General features: G+C 37.7%; 1 protein-coding gene across 1 annotated transcript in view; it reads left to right on the forward strand.

Moving 5' to 3' along the window:
- brinp2 (bone morphogenetic protein/retinoic acid inducible neural-specific 2) overlaps positions 1-8,317 on the forward strand; it is a 102,274-nt gene extending 93,957 nt beyond the window's left edge. The window contains exons 7-8 of the mRNA XM_018753199.2: positions 1,049-1,271; positions 6,163-8,317. Of these exons, the coding sequence (XP_018608715.1) occupies positions 1,049-1,271; positions 6,163-7,279 (1,340 nt within the window). The 3' untranslated portion in view covers positions 7,280-8,317. The remainder of the gene's footprint in view (positions 1-1,048; positions 1,272-6,162) is intronic.
- The last annotated feature ends 10,850 nt before the right edge of the window (positions 8,318-19,167 follow it).

A 19,167-nucleotide genomic window follows, 5' to 3' on the forward strand; every position in this document is an offset into this window, starting at 1 on the left:
TTTGTAATAAATGTTCTATATTATTCAGAAGATTTTTTATTCAGAACTAGTGCTGTCATGTGCTAGACTGACAAACCTTATGAAGTCTACACACAACACTTGCCAATGCTCTATTTCTCTTTATTATTAATAACAGATGCAGTTTGTATTTTCAGTGAATGAAGACTATGTGATGGCATTGTGTGTTTTAATTGTTATGAATGATTTTCACTTTAAAATATAAATATCCAGAAACAATCAGATGTTTGTTGAAATACCATATTGTTTTCAGCCAGATTAAAAAAAAAAAACTCTCCATTTCACATATTTTCATGCACACTACCTATCAATTACATTTTATTATGGAAGCACAGTGTACAAAGCACTGTACATTTTTACAGAGCATAAGACAGTATGAGAGCTGCTATTCTAAATATACCATCATTCTTATATAGGCAGAAGCATGATACATATTTAAGGCTCAGCTCTAACTAAATATAGCAGCCTAAGTATTAGGTTAGTTGGGGTAAATCATGTAAGTGTGAAGGCTACGTGAGGCTCTCTCCTGCAGGTCTGCCCAAGCACACAATGGCTAGCTGACAAAGACTAGATTCCGACCAGAGCCAAGGTGGCAGCAGGCATCGCTCCACACCATAAAATTATGTAGCCCTACACTATCTTTATTTCTACTCTAAACTATATATACTGGACAGGATAAATGAGTGGGTTTTTAGCCTGCACTTTTAAAATGGAGACTGCCTAATTCCTGAACATAGCCAGGCAAATTGTTCCATAATTAAGGGGCTCTGCAGGACGTTCTTTGCCAGCTTTTTTGATTTTTTTTTTGCAGAATTTAGGGGTATAGCTCTAATTAACTGGCTTATGGTGAATAAAGCAGTGTAGATGTGTTATAGGGGAGGGCTAAGCCTATTACACATTTTAATATTTGTAAAATGATGATATGGTCAAATGTGATTTTTTTTGCAGTTCAGTGATGAAACTACTGTAAATAAGTTGTTGAAAAGAGTTGTAATATTATGTATAATTTATGTTTTATTTTTTTTTCCAGATGAGTTCAAGTCCTTCCTTAAGAGGCTGCCCACTGATCGCTTTTTAAATACGTCAGTGATCCTCAAGCTGTGGAATGCAGATTCGGTTCTTCAGCGTCGCTATGGGCAACTGGAGGCTAACACCAGACAGCTCCTGAAGAAGGCGCAGAAGATTGTGAGGAAGCTATTTACCCTGAGCAAACGCTGCCCCAAACAGCCTGTAATTAGCCTCCCGAGAGAAAGGTAGAGTGGCGTCACAAATATCACTGACCATCACTCACACAAGATTGCCTGCTCTTAAATATCATGAGCCACCAGGCAAATTGACATTTCTTCAGCAGTGCTTTGAGCTCTGAGTTCAAGATTTCAGACACTCATGTACTGTTTACCAAGTATGATCGAATGTTATCTAATTATACAGCATTCATACGTCAGAATGAGCAATAAGAGGAAAGAGGCAAGCATGTCAGTGAAATTTTGAAATGAAGATTCCAGAAGTTTTATGGATTTCTGACAGCCCCTACAGAGCAAATGAAAGCAAGCCAGACTTGTTTCATCATGAGAGCATTATCAGACTGCAAGTCTTTTCAGTCCGACATCAGCTGTTCACAGCATGCCGACGTTTATTCAGATTCAGTTGAGCAAACACAACTGATTGAATTCAGATGCCAAAACAGGCTCGGACCAAAACCCGATGGTTATATCAGGAAGCCGGAGGGTCAGGTATAATTTTACTACACACATATAGTATTTTCACTGGCCTTCTTCGTGTGGCTGTGGAAGACGATTTAAGTCTGCGTCGAAAGCCTACAGAAACTTCGTTGGTGTTTGGTGGTTTTAGCTGAGGGAGTTGTTTGCATGGCTTAACACTTAGCAACAAGTTGGTTTGAGTACATTCTTGTATGTTTGTGAATATTTTAATGCGGGAGTTACACCGGCTCCTCAACTTAAAAATGCATTAAGGATCGGAAGTTGTTTTGTGATTAGCTTCGTTTGTAAATCAAAGCATTACATTACAGTCAATAAAAGCACAGTGAAACAGATGTCCATCGATTTATTCATGGACAGATTCTGTAGTAACCTCAGATAAAGCTACAGTTAATTTAGAATTTAATGTAAAACTTTACTTCTTACATTTTCATCAACCACTTATCTTATGCAGGGTCACTGTGTTCCAGATTTTGCATTTGGTGGTAGAGTAGTCAGTAAGTTCTAAGACTTGCCACCATGTGATGCTGCTGTATCCCCATTAAATATAATGGTATAAAAGCTGTATTGTAACCAGAGCACTGTCACACAGCAGCTACAACTTATTTACCATGCCACACATTTTCTATACAAGTAATGAAGGCATAATAATAGAATGTGTATTAATTTATTCATTGGGTAGGTTCTGTAAAAGGCTTAAATATAGCCATAATAAAGAAAAACATTGTTAATGCCTGCTAATAAATGAAAATATGAGTTTTCCAGAAATTCTTATTCAGTGCTGCTTGTTGACTGATTTATGCATTTTAATGAGACCCCACCTCTGTGTACAAAAACAAGTTCTCCTTGTGTTTGTACGCCACTAGTGAAGGTTATTTGTTTGCAAATAAAATGTTACGTGAAATGCAAAGTTACAACAAGGCACTGAAATAAATCTTCTAAAAAGATCTGTTTGCGTAGCAGTTGGTAAACATCTGCTTCGGTCAGCTCAGCACATTGAACTTCTCACTTGTCTGTGCAACTGAGTCAGAACACAAAGAGGCATAAGGAGTCAGACAAGTGCTACATGAAGACGGGTTTAATCTCCGTTAAAAATAAACCTATTCTTAAAATAAATGTGCGTACAGTATATAGACGCAATACATAGAGTAGTTCATTGAAAAACAGCATCTGTTTTTGTTTTTTTTTTTTTTTTTTTTTTTTGCAAAAGGCCTCGAAATCAAGTAATCAAGGAGACAACCCCATTAGTACAGCGGATGACAAATGCTTTGATCATAATTATTTGCTCAGTGTGCAATGCTGAAATATGGAATGTTCATTGTGCTATTACACTGAGTGCACTCACACATTCACGGTACCATTCGGTAAGTAGCAATTTGCTTCAGAGTCAGTGGAAACTGGATTTGACTTATTTAGATTATGAGCCTATTTTAATACTACCAATATTACTCTGCAAGAGTTTTGAGCCATGCTTGTTTTTCCATTGTAATTTTTTCTTTGTTGATAACCCCGTGTTTCAGTGTTTATCTTGCTTCTCACATAAGAATCTGTTCAATTTCTCTGTTTTGACTCATTTTATATTTCACACCTGTCTCCGGGCTCAAGATTGTATTGCAGCCTGTAGGTTTTCTATACAAGTAGAAAGAGAGAAGCCATATGTTGCCCCAAAAAAAAGTTCTGAACATACAGCAAATGTTAAAATGTCAAGAATTTGAATTTAAAAAGTTGTGAAAACTTGTGTGGTTTCAACTTAAGAACAGAAATGTAGATAACATCCCAAGGAAAAAATCTCACTGAAATATCTCTTGGAAAGTGATTCCCCTTTCCACAAACTAATATAATAGTGAAATGTGATGCCTTGGGCGAATCCATTGTAGTACCTTTACTTTGTAAAAAAGAAATCATTACCGAGGATAATATTATTATGGGAAGGAAACAATTCTGCCAACATGAGAAGACAAGTACAAGAAGGATTGTTTAATTTCAAGAAGGAGCTGATCCAGAGCTTGTTATTATTGTGGACCACTATATTGAAGATGGCTGGTATAGAGAATTCTAGACTTTATATATACATTTGGTGACCTCTTTGACAAATTACAAAAGTCCACAAGGACCTTTTGTCACAGATGTTCCAGGTTTGAATTGTCAATGATCATTTTCTCATTTATTTGTTTATTTGTTCATAACTGTTTATTGGTTTCTAGTCTCAAAAATTTGTTGCAGGGGGAACTCTGTTTCCACCTTTAGTCGTTGGCTGATAGTAAAACATGCATTCACATTTACATTGATGCATTTGGCAAATGCTTTTCTCCAAAGTGACATTCGGCTCTGAATAAACAAAAGCGCATCCCACAACAGACAGGCGGTTTAGATACATAGGTACATGCAAGAGAGTAGGAATGCAAGACTGGATTAGTTGAACTCATTTCCACAGATTTTACAGCTCGTGTCTGTTGTTCCTGAGTGTCAATGATCAACAAGAAGATGTGAAATGCTGCATCTATCTGTGGGACATGAATTTTGAATGCAGTGATATCTACTGATCCGACACAGCTTCAGTACCACTTTTATTTCACATAATACAAAATAATTTAAAAAAAGGATGCTTTTAAGTCTTGTGAATATCTGTTCTTCAAATGCTACACTCTCTGCTACTTTGTATGGGCCTCTCAGTGTGAATGTAGCTCAGAGTCTTGATTTAATAAACATGAAAAGGGCTATTTATTCATGTCTTTAATGGATACTTAGGGATAACAGTCGTATTTTAGACGTTTATTCAAGGTACTGTAAAATATATGAAATATCTGGAATGGACACTTGAAGAGCAAGGTATAGGTGTAAATAAAGTAACTGAAAACAAAGGTCACAGTCTTCCCTATTTTGGCATTGGCTATGAATGTGGGTTTTTTTTTAATTTTCCACATTCAGCTGATTTTTTTTAATGCTCCAAGGTTAACTACTTAAACTTTAATTACTGATAGAACTGTATTTTTCGAACCGGTTGAATTTCAAACCAAATGTACAATCCTGAATGCACTGGGCTCAGGAAAGACATTTTTTGAAGGTGCCAGATGCTTAACTGCTTTCAGGAAGCACTGACACAGGATCAATAACTGTTGATCAGAGGGATTAAAGGCAGATGAATGAGAGCATTTATTAATACAGAAGGGGTTTTATGTTGAACAAGTGGCATGGAGCTGCGTATTGTCAGAGCATAAAGCTTATCTGCTGTTTTAATGAAGGGGATGCTGTCAAGCTGAAATTAATCAGTTATAAGTGGTTATTACGAGTCTGCATTAGATCCTTTAGGTAGATTAGGTTGAGTAATATAAAGATTAACTGTTGTTATGGTGAAGCCATATGTGCATATGTATTCTAATGAAAAATATAGTACGCATGACACAGATGACAGTATAACAGTGGAACAGCATTATCAGGGCAGACCCCTGGGGTTTGCTCCACAGCATCCCCTCTAATGGTCCTTGTGTGGTAATGAGAACCATTACTTCTGAAAGTAAATCATCTAAACGGACAAAACACCGATTTAAAGTTCACTGGAGCAGAAGAGTGGGGAACAGCCTTGTTATTTTCTGGAGTGTTCTTCTCCAGCTATGAAGGCAAACAACCTTGTTCACAAGCAATATAACAAGAGTCTAGCACTGAATTAAAACCTAGGGTGTCACCAAGGGGGGGTGGAGCTATCAGAGAATGAAATGTAAGCAAAAGAACTCGCAGCACAAATCAAGAACACAAATAATTTCCCAGTTGTAGATTAATAAAAGCATTTAGCAGTGGTTTATTTCAATTTTACACACACCTCAATGTGTGTCAGAAGGTTAACTGATAGGTTTAAAAATGCACATTCAAACATACTGCACCTGCTTTCCATCACTGACTTTTTTCCTTCAGCTGATACTTTTCTCCAAAGTAATTTACAGTGTTAAGGTAATTTTACCAGATTAATTTGAGGGTAAGTACCTTGCTCAGGGATAATGTAGCTAGGGCTCAAACCCGTAACCTTTGGAGCCACATGCAGCACTTCTTACCACTGCACCACCAGCTCTCGCTGACAGTTTATTTATCCTGCCTGGTCCACACCAGAAATCACACATATGGGGTTGATTCAAGTGTCTAACTTGATTCCGCTGGAAGAGTTAATATTGGAACTGCAGGATGAATTGAATTAAACATGGAAGATTAGGTCATTTTTTGGATATTCTTACATTTTGCTATATTACAATCCTGCTAAATACTGTAATCCTTTGCCTTTGAGTTGTATTATGTACCTATAGGTGCTAGCCTTTTCTCAGTTGTGACCCGGCACTGTACGGTTTTTAAGTGTATATATTAGCATGTATGGCATAGGCGTGTGAACTGTTAAGCATATAGAAACATACAATGAAACAAACCCTCTTCTGTCTTTCAGACCACTAGGCTTCTGGCTGAGTCGCACTCAATCCCTCCTGTACTGCAGCGAGCATGGTGGGGTAGGTACCTTTTTGGAGGAGAACCACAGCTGCACTTGCTCCTCAGAGCATGCAACTTGCCAGGGAACGGTGCCCTGCTCACTGGCTGAAGAGATGGCCTGCGCCTCATGTGCGCCAGACAACATCACCCGCTGTGGCACTTGCCACGTGGGCTACGTGCTCCACCTCGGCACCTGCCGCCCCGACATCGCCGGGTCACTGGATCATTACATCATCTTTGACTATGACATGCCTGATGTAGAGGCCAGGTACCTGCTGCAGCGCCTGGACAGCCGCATGGAGGTGCATGCAATCTACATCAGCAATGACGTGCGCCTTGGCAGCTGGTTCAACCCTTCCTGGAGGAAGCGCATGCTGCTCACGCTCAAGAGCAACAAGAACAAATCAAACCTTATCCACATGCTTCTGGGGATTTCCTTCCAGATATGCTCCACCAAAAACAGCACCCTGGAGCCTGTACCTGCCATTTATGTCAACCCCTTTGGGGGCAGTCACTCTGAGAGCTGGTTCATGCCAGTCAACCAACAGGACTTCCCCAACTGGGAAAGAACTAAACTGGATGCCTCTCTCCAGTGCTACAACTGGACGCTTATGCTGGGAAACAAGTGGAAGTCCTTCTTTGAAACAGTGCACATTTATCTGCGCAGCCGTATTGTGACTGACGACCCCACCGTAAATGAGACTATCTTTTACGAGCCGCTGGACCTGGACGACCGCTCCGCCAACCTGGGATACATGAAGATCAACAGCCTGAAGGTGTTTGGTTATAGCATGCACTTTGACCCAGAAGGGATCAAAGACCTGATCATGCAGCTGGACTATCCATATACCCAGGGCTCGCAGAACTCAGCCATGCTCATGTTGCTGGAGATGCGTGACCGCGTCAACCGGCTCACGCCACCAGGCCCTCAGCGTCTGGACCTGTTCTCTTGCCTGCTACGCCACAGGCTCAAGCTCTCCACCAGCGAGGTGGTACGGATTCGAGACTCCCTGCGTATGTTCAGCACCAAACTGCCTAATTCCTCAGAGGAAGAACTAGGTCAGTTGTGCAGCTAGCCTGCCAGTTCTCACCACTCATGTCCTCTGTCAGAGCTGGCTCTACGAGCAGCAAACAAGCTGAGACTTTGGCACACGTGAAACTTCTGGCACACGTACGTCATTCCGAGACATGAGCACATGAGCATGTGACCACACAACTGGGACCACTGTGGTACATGCTGTGTCTAAAGGGAATCAGAAATTGGGACAGATTGCAGACTCTTAATTACAAATAAAGTAAAATAAAATAAAATAAATAACTGGGTTCCATTTAAACCACAGTTCATTGAAGAATGTTTCGTCTTTCAAAAGTTTGCTTCCAACAAGTAGTGAAAAATAGCTTGAATATCAATATCTAAACCTGGAAGACGTTCCAAGACGATCAGTCAGTTATTAAGCAAGTTTGAAGTTACAAGGCAGAAACTTGGTTTTACACATAGAAGGCAACACACAAGGCAGTTTAACTGATATTTCACAAAGTTCAAGGCTGTATTTGGTGATAGTACAATTAAATTTGAACGTGAACCTAGAAATAGCACTGGGTCAGTCTTGTTATTACATTACAAGCTTAAATGTGCAATGTACTTAAGCTATCTCTTGTCATCTTTTAATCTTTGGAATCGCTACTTTTTTCAATTTTATTTTCGATGTTTAAAAGAAACATTTTATTTATGATGGTTTTATTGCTTGGACCGTTATTGCATTCAGATGTACATTAGAAACCAAAAGAAGGTTAACGTTGGGCCGTGGTATATGGCAAAATGTCTGTTCACCATTTTAATCTTTCTCTTACAGCCAGATAATCTAGGAATAATATAATATGACAGCAAAAATTATTTTCTGGATTATTCTGTACATACTGCTTCACCTTATTATCATAGATACTTCAAAATGATTATGGTCAAATACTGAGTTTCCTCAAGTTCAAATGCCAAAAACATTTTTAAGGAACATCAAATGCCTTATAAAGTAGAGTCAGTTACCTTCTTGTCATGAAGCACGCTTTGTCAGTAGTGTATTTCTTCGGTGGCATCAAAAGCCCATCAACATCTTATTTCACAGCAATGCATTTTTCAAAAATAAAATATTGTTATCTTCTTTATCTTATCCATCTTTCAGTGAATTGTGCTCATTACTGTATTTCATTTCTCTATTCAGTTTTTATTCAGACATTTGGCACTGAAAGTTTGTTCCAGTCTGCTGCTGTTTTTTTTTTTTCCATCTCAAAGTACTCCATTGACTTAAATCAATGCAGTAATTTCTTTGAGAAAAATGAAAATGAGCATTTAGAAGCTAAGATTTTATTGTAAATGCTACTTGAATATGTCTATCATAGTTTATATCCCACCACAACCAAGCCATATTCCAAATCTTTGCAACAGCAAGGAGACTTCTGTCCTGTAATTTAATAAGACTTTTTAAAGATTCTTTTACTTAAGTGAAATTAAAGAGGTGTTTTTCTAAATGCTTTATGTTTTTAAGTCTGTCGCCAAACAATGCAACAGCATTTTTAAATTTACTGACATAAAGAATACATAAAGAATAAGATACTTCTTACAATTACAATACAATGAATGTTTTAAAGTTTATTTTACAACACACACACATACATATAAATATATATATATATATATATATCTCCAGCATGCCATGTCAAGTCTACTGAACATCTGTATTTTTGGGGGCACTCGGCTATTTTCTTATAACATTTGGGTTCACTGTTACAGGTTGTCTATCTTAATGTTACTTAGATATCAACAATTGCCCTTCAACAAATCATCAAGCCAGTGTAGGACAGATAATCAATCATGGAGAGCCTATTATGGCGTGTAAACATTCCAGATATTCCCATGGGAAAATGCGGGGTATGCTTTGATGCTTTTTTCTTATGATTTATGATGCTAACAGTGTATTACACTTTAGATTGTATACGCATAGCAAAATGTATCATTCAGTATGAGGTCCCTGTACAGAACTGTACAAATTTTTAACAGATCTGAGACATTTGGAATGTGACAGAGTATATGTATATCCACCTCAGCCACGGATGTGCCATGAATTCTTGACTGCGCCGCAAAGAGCGAAAGGCTGAGAAATGAGAGGCTCACGACAGCTAAACAGATGCAAAAGTCTTTATCTTACTGATGTCTGCCTTTGTTGTATTTGGTTAGCAACTTTTCACTGTTGGAATCCACATTTTATTGTTGCTATTTAATCTTACCTGATTAAATAAATAAAAAAAAGAGTTACAGTCCTTAAATGTATTATAAGACATTGGATGTTCAATATTGTTACTTTTTACTACGATTTTATAGCATATGATTATGTTATTCATGAGGTGTTCATGCTATTTTAGAATTTTTAATATGTACATAATACCTGGTACCATCCATCACATTTTTGGTTAAACAGTCTGAAGGGGAAAGGTTCCCACAATGATGCTCCTTTCTGTCCTTTCTTCGCTTCTCTATTTTTCCTCGTTCATGTAACTGGAGCATTAATGTACTGTGGGGTTTTTATTCTTGTCATATCATTAGCTAGCCCACCAGCAATAACAATTACCATATCAAACAGCTGTTTCATGAAACTTGCTATACTCTTAAAATTGTTTGGTATGACTTGTGAAAAGTGTGCATTTTCAGCACCCCATGCCCTTCCTCATGTGGTTTTGTGTTGTTTCAGACCGCAAACAAAGCACATGTAGTCTGCATGTAATCTCTTTTTGTGTCATGAAGCAAAACGTGGCAGTCAAGCAAAGTACCAAACCATACATTTTTTTAATAATGTGAGCCCCTTGGTATTTAAGAATCTAATCCTGAGGTCCTTCCTAAATTCACCGAAAGCTGATCGTGATCATACCATGACTCTCTGGTGGTTGTGTTAAATCAGTGAATTGATAGTTTCGCCTGCCTAATGTGAGTGAAATTATAAAATTATGTCATTGTGCACTAAGTTTGAAAGTTGCAATCAATTTTAATTGCATAACCCAAAATATCTGTAAATGACAAGCTTGGAAGGAAAAACGCTACAGCTTCACCGGATTACCCGTTTTTTTTCACTTGTTTAATAGATTTGTGTTACCTGTATTGTTACTCTTATGTGCTACTCCAGACAGGAATATTTGACATTCAACTGATGCTGTTAATGGGTTTTTCTCATGTCTATCCACAGCCTTTCTCAATGCAGTGCATTCTAAAAGTGACAAGTTGTGACTGTCTATTTTACATCGTAACTATTTGCTTGTTTGTACAGTAATCATTATGGAGAGGTGAATCTCAGAGATTTTCATCTTTTTCTTAAAGTGCAAGTAACTATAACTGTACAGGCTGGACTGAGAAAAACAGTTTCATATTCAGCTCCTAAATAGTTTCCAGTACAGACAGGGCTAGATCAAAAGTTGTGAATCTAAGTTAACTTCCTTTGTTCCAGTTTGCAGTTCACTGAATAACATGAAATATTATCTGCAACTAAATAATTGGTACAACAGTTCTTTCGTCTTTTTTGTATATAGACGCATCATTGCCGACTGATTGGATATCTAATTAAATATATGAATTTCCTTATGGTTAGGTCACCATTTGTTTCTGTTGATATTTTAAAGAAAATTAATTTCTCTTATAAAAATAAATAAAGAAAACAAAACTAGTTTTGTTTTCCCTCTGTACTTACTGTAAATATGAGTTTTTTCTTTTATATAATATTTTTCTGAGGAATTTCAGGTCCTGTTTCTTATTTCACCTTTACAGCTTCTTCATTGTCACAAAACATGGAACAGGGACAAAAGAAACCAAATTAAGCTAAGAAATTCAATTTCTCCAAACTGTCCTAAGTGCAACCAGATGCTATACATATATTTCACCCTAGGAAATCTGAGATACTTAGCTCCTTACTTCAAAGCCAAGGTTTCCATAATAAAAGCAGAGGAAAAAAAATGTATAATGTCGAGCTAATAGAGGTGAAGCCCTCCATTGTCATAAGACATTGTAGGACTGCCTCAGATATTCTTGGGAATTTTTACTAAAGGTCATTTGTATTGCACATTTTTTTAAACCAAACAGTTTCTCACTCAGACTAAAATGGGAGTACTATTTAAGTTGAATAAAGTTCATGATGGTTTACTTATTCCTCCCCAAACCTTTAAAAAATAAAGGTCAACAGTGAAAAAAGGGACTGAAATTGGCATGCAAGAGTTCCATGCTTCGGTAAAGATCTGCGAATCAATAGCCTGACTGCCGGCTGACAGACTGACAAGAAGTGGAATAGCTGAAGGACGTGGGGGAAATCTGACAGTCTGCTTTAATGAATAGTAATTGTTTTCCCGCCTTGGAATTTGCCAAGCAGTTACGAACTCAGCAAAAGCTTCTGCTTAGGTCAGTTGTGAAATATACGTATATGTGCTGTTTTTTTTAAAGAATATATCAAAGTGTTATACTCACTAACCTTGTATATAACATAACAATCATGGGATTATGCTCTTCAACTTAATTTGGAAGTAACATATATTTCATATTCTGATAGGCTGCATTATAATTGTTCCATAGGATGTACTCTAAAAGCCTTGGATTACATTTCTAGCTCCAAATGAAATAAATGTGTGCTCGCCCACATATGTAAAAATTTTATTGTTTCCCTCCATCTTGGCTGCTTTGTTACAACAGAGAAAAAATCTACAAGTGAAACGGCAGTGGGAGACACGTAGAAGAAAGGCACAAGGAAGCTGATTCACAATTCTTTGCCTGAGGGCGGCGATACAGTGGGCCTTGTGGAGAGACTTCCATAAAATAAATACATAAGCAAGGAAAAGCTTCTTTCTTGATCTGCTCTCCTTGCTCCAGGTTATGAAATCAGAGAAACATGAAAAGATCCTTGGACATGGCTCGTTTGAAGCAATGCTCGGCGTTAACTAAAATAAATAAATAAATAAATAAATAAAAAGAAATAACTTTCCACAGAGGAATAATCCCTCCATGCTAACCCACTGAGAAATCTTCACATTCAAACATTTCCCGATGGTGAAGGGTACACACATCATTAATTCTTTGAAACAAGGATTGAGAATGAAAAAGAGAATTGTCATTAAACTCCTTTTCTAGTTCTTAAGTAAATGGACCTGCTTTATACCATTCGTAGCCAATGCAGCAAGGCAAAAATATGTGAAAACAGGCCGTTGTGATGAGAAAGACGACCACAAAATATGAATATTACGCTAAAAAAAAAAAATGGATGTGAGTCTGTCCTCTCTAATTCATACCTTACATAAATTGCAAAGCATGTAAACGCAGAGTCTATGCAGAAATGCACCGCCTCAGTTCGGCTCAAACTCAATTCAGTTTGTTTATGTATAGCAGCATGAAAAGCTTTGCTCAGAGTAAACCAAAGAAAAGTAGCGGGGCTTAAATCTATATATATGAATGCACCAAGGGGCATCCCTAATACGGCTGGTAGACTATTACGCAACTTTTCTTCCCTATAACTGAAGGTTTCACTGCCAACAGATGATTTATTTATTCTAGGAATGACAAGAAATCCTTCATTCTGCAATCAGGGGATGCATTCTGGTGTGTACATATTAATAAATTCTGATAAATAAAGGCCAAATCTTGCAGAGTTTTTGTAAACAAGCAATGGGATTTAAAGTCAGTCCTAAACTTTACTGGGAATCAATAAGAACGATTAATCTGGTTATTATTTCTGGTTCTTGTTATAATCCTTGGTACAGTATTCTAATATGTTATACCATGGTAAGAATGTTGCTCAGGCATTGCTATCAAGTCTGCTAAAATAAATGTCTATACAGGCTTCCCTTGAATAAAATTCAATTCAAAATATGACCATTGGTGACAACAAGCACGAGACAGGACGAGTAGCTTTCCCCATGTGCCATGGCTTCTCCTCTACAACTCATTTGTCACTTGCCATGGAAAAAAAATCAAATCAGAAATCTTGTTACTTTTTATCAAAGTAGAAAGTACAAATCCATCATCCATCATCATAATGACCCTTAAAGAAAAGTCTTAAAGCACTAAAAGTAGTGAAAAGCCAAAAAGGCAGAGGAAAACCTAACATATCAGTATAAAAGGTTTACAATTTGTTCAAAAACAGTACTTTAATGAATGACACTGTGATTTGATTTACAATTTATTTAGTGAGAATCACACACACACATTTTCTGAACCACTTGTCCCATACGGGGTCGCGGGGAACCGGAGCCTACCCGGTAACACAGGGCGTAAGGCCGGAGGGGGAGGGGACACACCCAGGACGGGACGCCAGTCCGTCGCAAGGCACCCCAAGCGGGACTCGAACCCCAGACCCACCGGAGAGCAGGACTGTGGTCCAATCCACTGCGCCACCGCACCCCCTCTTAGTGAGAATCATTTATGAATAGTTTACCTAAGCTCATTTTAACACCTTTCAAAGTGCTAAACACATTAAATATTAGCACTGAAAAAAGTTAATCAAATAACAATTTAATCCATCTATCCATCACATATCTAATGTAGAGTCTCAGTGATTCAGAGTCTCCCCAGAAACATAGGGTGCAAAGAAGGCTATACCCAAGATGAGAGACTGGTATATGATGGGCACTAAGAGCAATCTAGAGTCACCAGTTTACTTGAAATAGATGTACTGGAGTTTGGAAGGAGACCAGAGAGCATGGAGGAAATCTGCACAGACAGGGCCTGATTCAAACCCACAGGCCTGGTGCAATGAGGTCCTAGCAATGCATGATGCACCACCATGCCAGCCAAGAGCAACAAAATAGAATAATAAAGAAAAAACGGTAATGATATGATGGCAGGCAAAGGGGGTATGGTGATACAAAGAAAATGACAAGGTGTCATTCAACGTGTTACGTATATGCAATTTTGAACATTTCTCGTGCCTGAATTTAAAGTTGTCTGGGGTAATTTTAATAAGCTGGACTTGGTTTTGGATTGCATTTTTTTCAGTGTACAAAATATAAAACATGGATTTTTTGAGATTTTCGTGTAAATTAAAAACATATTTTCCCCCATTGAAACTAATGGCATTTTAGAGTTCATTGTAGCAGAATTCTCTTTATAAGAAAAAAATTCAGGAAAAAAATTACATGATGTCAGAACACAATAGGTCTTTCATTTTTGCCATATTTTACTGCTTCAAAATGTTGAAATTCAAATTAAACCACGAAGCCCTACGCTTCAGTAAACAGATGTAGATATGTACAACACACAATATTGTTCTTGTGAAAGGAACCGTGAGAAAGGTAGAAAGCAGCTAAAGTCATCACTCAAATCATACTGAAGATAGGTGTGAACATAAATAAGCAGAAAATTTTCACCATAACTTCCCTGCAGCAAAACAACTAAGCAAAAGTGAAGGTGACATTTTTAACGTAAGTTTGAACCTTGAAGAAAAATTCTGGACGACAATTTTAGATTATCTCAGTTCATAAGAATCTGCTTTAGACACTTTCCTTTTCTGTTCTCTATCTTTATTTAGACTGTGTTATTCAGCATTAAAAGCCATAAGACAACTTGTATGTTGTCAAGATCTACAAGAAACATAATGCTGTTGCACCCCTAAAAGCCTTCTGTTGAAAATATAACAGTCATGAACAGCTAAAAGGGACAGGACACATGAAATTTTGCTTGAGATTCTTTTTTTTATTATTATTGTATTAGATATTTACTGCAATTTGTTCTAAATGACAAAATCCTTCAAAGAACAAAAAAAAAAACAAGAAAAGGAAAGAGACATACATTTGAAAGTTGGAGATAAATGCTGGAAAGTAAGCATGAATTAGTGTAAACCGACCCCTCTCTCTCCTAATTCATGTAATGAGTTGTGTTCATTTGCAGGAGTCACAACAAAAAGATGTTAAAAGATTGTTAAATGAAGGCTATTTTTCACACTTAAAACAAAAAAGGCATTGATTCCACAATTAAGACACAATAAATCAGATTGTAACAACAGAAAAATGCTATACTGATGTTGTAAAAATATATAAAAAAAAAAAAAAAAACTGTTACAGCTGTTCCAGTGAGGAAGGGAAACAGGCCCATAATGGTCATGTTAGTTAGGGGATCTTCCGTGTGGATTTTCGTGTCTTTAGATGCAATTTCTAAAAAAAGTAAAGACCAATTTAAAGTTCTCATCTGCCATTCATCAAAAACCACGGCTATTGATCATCAAACTTGTTAACATGGACCTGTAAGTGGAAAGGTCAGGGCAAAAGAGAAGTGCCTTTGGCTTGAATTTGTGATCAATCATATCTAGGCTGATTTCCCTGCATTTGTACCATATTGTGTGGACCAAGGGTAGGAAGTTGAACTTTGAGACTGGCTTCACAGAGCAAGAGCAGATGGCATTTAACTGGAATTAAAGTTCCAAACTGTATATAAACACATGCAAATCTGCAGAAACATACACATCTAAATATAACTTCAGAATGCATTACCTTATTACATGTGCAAAATAGATAGCCCTCACAAACAGTCAGTAGAAAAAACAAAGAGGTTTAAGCAGTGATTTTTTTTTTTTGCCCATCGAAGTGAAGGATTTCATTTTAAATGGGCCTTACAATGCTGCACTCTTCTCCCAAATTTTTCTTACATGCCTGGCCTCTCTCTCACTGACATTCTAATTTGTAACAGCAGGTCCCAGGAGAGATTATTTTTTAATTTTGTGCGCCATCGATTACCTTATGAACGGAGCAATACTCAGTCCACGTGAAACCTACATGGCTTGACTTTTTTTGGATAAATCAATAAATTGGCTTAAAGACAAAAGCTTAATTTTTACAGGTCAGTTCACAGCTTTAGCACAACTATGCTGCAGCACCCTCAGTAACAAAGTATCAGAAGTACTGAGGACTGAAGATTCTTACTTTAAATTGCCTTAAAATGTTTTCTAGTATCTTTGCTGAAAGCACCTCTTACATGAAAGTGAAAAGGAATAAATATACTGTATGTTATACCTGTATTCTCAAGTGTGCTTGCATTTATCTGCCATAATAAAACTAAGTTATTTTTTCCGTGTTATAAGGGCTGAAAGTATCAATTTAGATGTATATCGAATTGCAGGTTTTCGAAGAGAGGGCCAAACAAGGTGGGGAGAGTGAGAGCTTGGTAGAAAGCAGCATCCAGGTAACTCCAGAGAGGTTAAGCCCATACAGCTTTGCAAGCTTTTGTATATTGGCTTTGCAGCAACAGTACATGTGATTTTTTTTTCCAGCACAAGCCTGCTCATAACAAATTATCTCTTCCATTTCGTTACTCCCTTGGGGAAACTTACAGCCCCATGTGAAATTTAAGGCTGAATGAAAAAGGTCTGGAGCAAGAACAAATATACTGGGGAAATTTCTGAAATATAATCATTTTCACACACTATTTTTAATTTCAGAGACAGCGGCAGACAAAGGCTGCACAACTGAAAGTTTCTTCAAGCTTCAGTGTAAAACTGTAAACAAAATTTGGGAGGACTGAATAATTAATTTGAGTTCCAAGGCATTTAACACCAGATTCACACATTAAATGCTAAAATAGATGGAGCAGAAAGAGCAAATTTACATCAGTTTATACCCAGAGAAGACACTAAACACAGGACCTAACTTGAAGGCATTGTCTTGAGGGTCACTGGAAAATAACAAGAGATCATCTAGAAATAATGATAAACAATGTTTGAGTCCTTTTGTGTTGTAAACCATGAGTAATTAAACATCTTAAATGCAACTGAGAGCAATTCAATAGCTGGTGCAGATAAAAGATGGGGCAATGAGCATCCCTGACGAGTTTCCATTGCCAGGATAATGGATACTGCTCTGGAACTGTTTGTACATGCATGCCTGATGGGAACTGCTTAAAAGCTGAATCCACAAAATAAATGCATCTCCAGAGCCAAAGTAGTACAGGTGGATTTCCTGCAGGAACGTAATATGTGCATTTAAAGTGGGAAAAGAATTTTCATCTTCTTAATTGTTTCATTTGTAGCCTCCCAAAATCAATCCACAACTGAAACAGTTGAATACCTAACACCTTAATTCCTGAGTGTTTTGTTTTGTTTTTTTTTAAAAAAAAAAAAGAATAGATATACATAATTTCCCATAATAAAGCATTCTTCCATTTTGAGCATTGTAAATAATAGTATCTTCCACACAAAACACATACAGTACAGGAAAAGCGAAATCCCCAAACAGATCTGGAAAACTACTGTCTTTACTGAGGAACACAGTGGTAAATTGCAGGCCCTTAATTTTGTTACCACTCTCATGAAAATGGTCCATATTCATGTAATGGTGACCATACCGGTGTGCAGTAACGACATACGATTTTTGTGCAAGACACGTGAACAACTACCACAATTTTTCTTCAATTAAAAAATACAAGGGAAATACTCACAAAAGACTATTTTTGAAGAACAGGCCTCCCTGAAATTAAGTGTAATGAGGTGAAGTGAAAGTGAAATGAGGTTTTCGGTTTACTATCGACAGCAGACATCAGTTGGAGTTAACCGAAACAAAGACATTGTTTTGTCAAAGAACAATTCAGACCTTCAGATTCTCCACATGCAGAATGAATGCAATTTTTATGTCACCACCATGAACTCGGTATAGTTCATGGCAGACTTGACATGCACAAGCTATGTGAACATGAGATCAAACCCAAGTTGAATTGTTACACATAGGCTACCACTGCGAATCGCACTTCCGCTCAAATATTTCTAGCTTCAGGCTGACTGACATGTGTCAGATCTCTCCAATTAGGTAGCGCTCAAATACTGATCTTAGAAGTTCGAGAGGTCTGTGGGATTGTCGAGGGTGAGGATCTTCTACTGAAACTCCTCTCGCGGGTGAGTGTGGAAGCAAAGAGTCTCAACAGATTGAATGGAAAGATGATCCCTAATAAAGGTAGCACTTTTAAATTTGAACGTACTGCAGTCCCACTTACAGCCCGATGTAACCCACTGAAGTGTTAACGGAAAGCTATTTGGACACAATATATTTATAAAGCTACATCCATCTCCAAGGGCTTCAAAGTACTCCAATTAATACTTAATAGTTTGGTATCCCTGAATGAGAACATTTTACACCCATCGCACATGATATGTGTTTGATATAAATATCAAAGTAAGCTCTGTTTTTCCCCAAGCCAGAGACAGTGGATATACCAGTAATCAGAGCCTGTGTGAAATCTCACTGCTGGAGACTGGATAAAAAGAGGTTTGAAAGCAGGCCTCCATCACATCGTAGCTGCTTGCACACTCCATGGGGGGCCAGAATGAATGTGACAATGGTGCCCTATTGCTGTTTCACAGCTTCCCTGGCTTTGCGAGCTGTAATTTAAAAGTGCATGTCAGAGAACGGAGAGTGGGAAATATGGACAAATAGGAAAATCAAAGGCGATACAAAAGACATTTGTTTCTGTAAACTGGAAGAAACACTGTGATGAAACTTTGTGCGCCATAAAACCCATAATCTGTCCAACAACAGAGTTTCCCAAGGTCGATGCAGTACCGTCGTTCATGCATCTGCAGGGGACATCAACGACTCGATCAAAGTCGGTGGGATGGCCAATATTCTCTATTCAGTTACAGACTTTGCATCTCTCAACTACTGCGCACAGGAGAAGCTAAGCAATGTTTTTAACATGCACAAATTTATGTCATACTCTGAACCTGTCTTTTACAGTCAACGTTCTGACAGGCTAAACAGGAGGCAGTGCATTAGTATCAATATTTTGTCATTGAGTTGTAAAGCTCAATTTTAATCTATTACTTTCCACGTGTAGCAGGACAATTTACACAATGACTAGGGACAAAAAGTGATGTCTTAGAATTCTCTCCCTGTGCTAGGGTGTTATAGTATTCTACACCAGAACTGCGTTCTCTTTCACTGAGTTAAGGTGTATTTTTTTTATGTAGCC

The sequence above is a fragment of the Scleropages formosus genome, chromosome 3 (assembly GCF_900964775.1).
Source record: "Scleropages formosus chromosome 3, fSclFor1.1, whole genome shotgun sequence".
Classification (NCBI taxonomy): Eukaryota; Metazoa; Chordata; class Actinopteri; order Osteoglossiformes; family Osteoglossidae; genus Scleropages; species Scleropages formosus.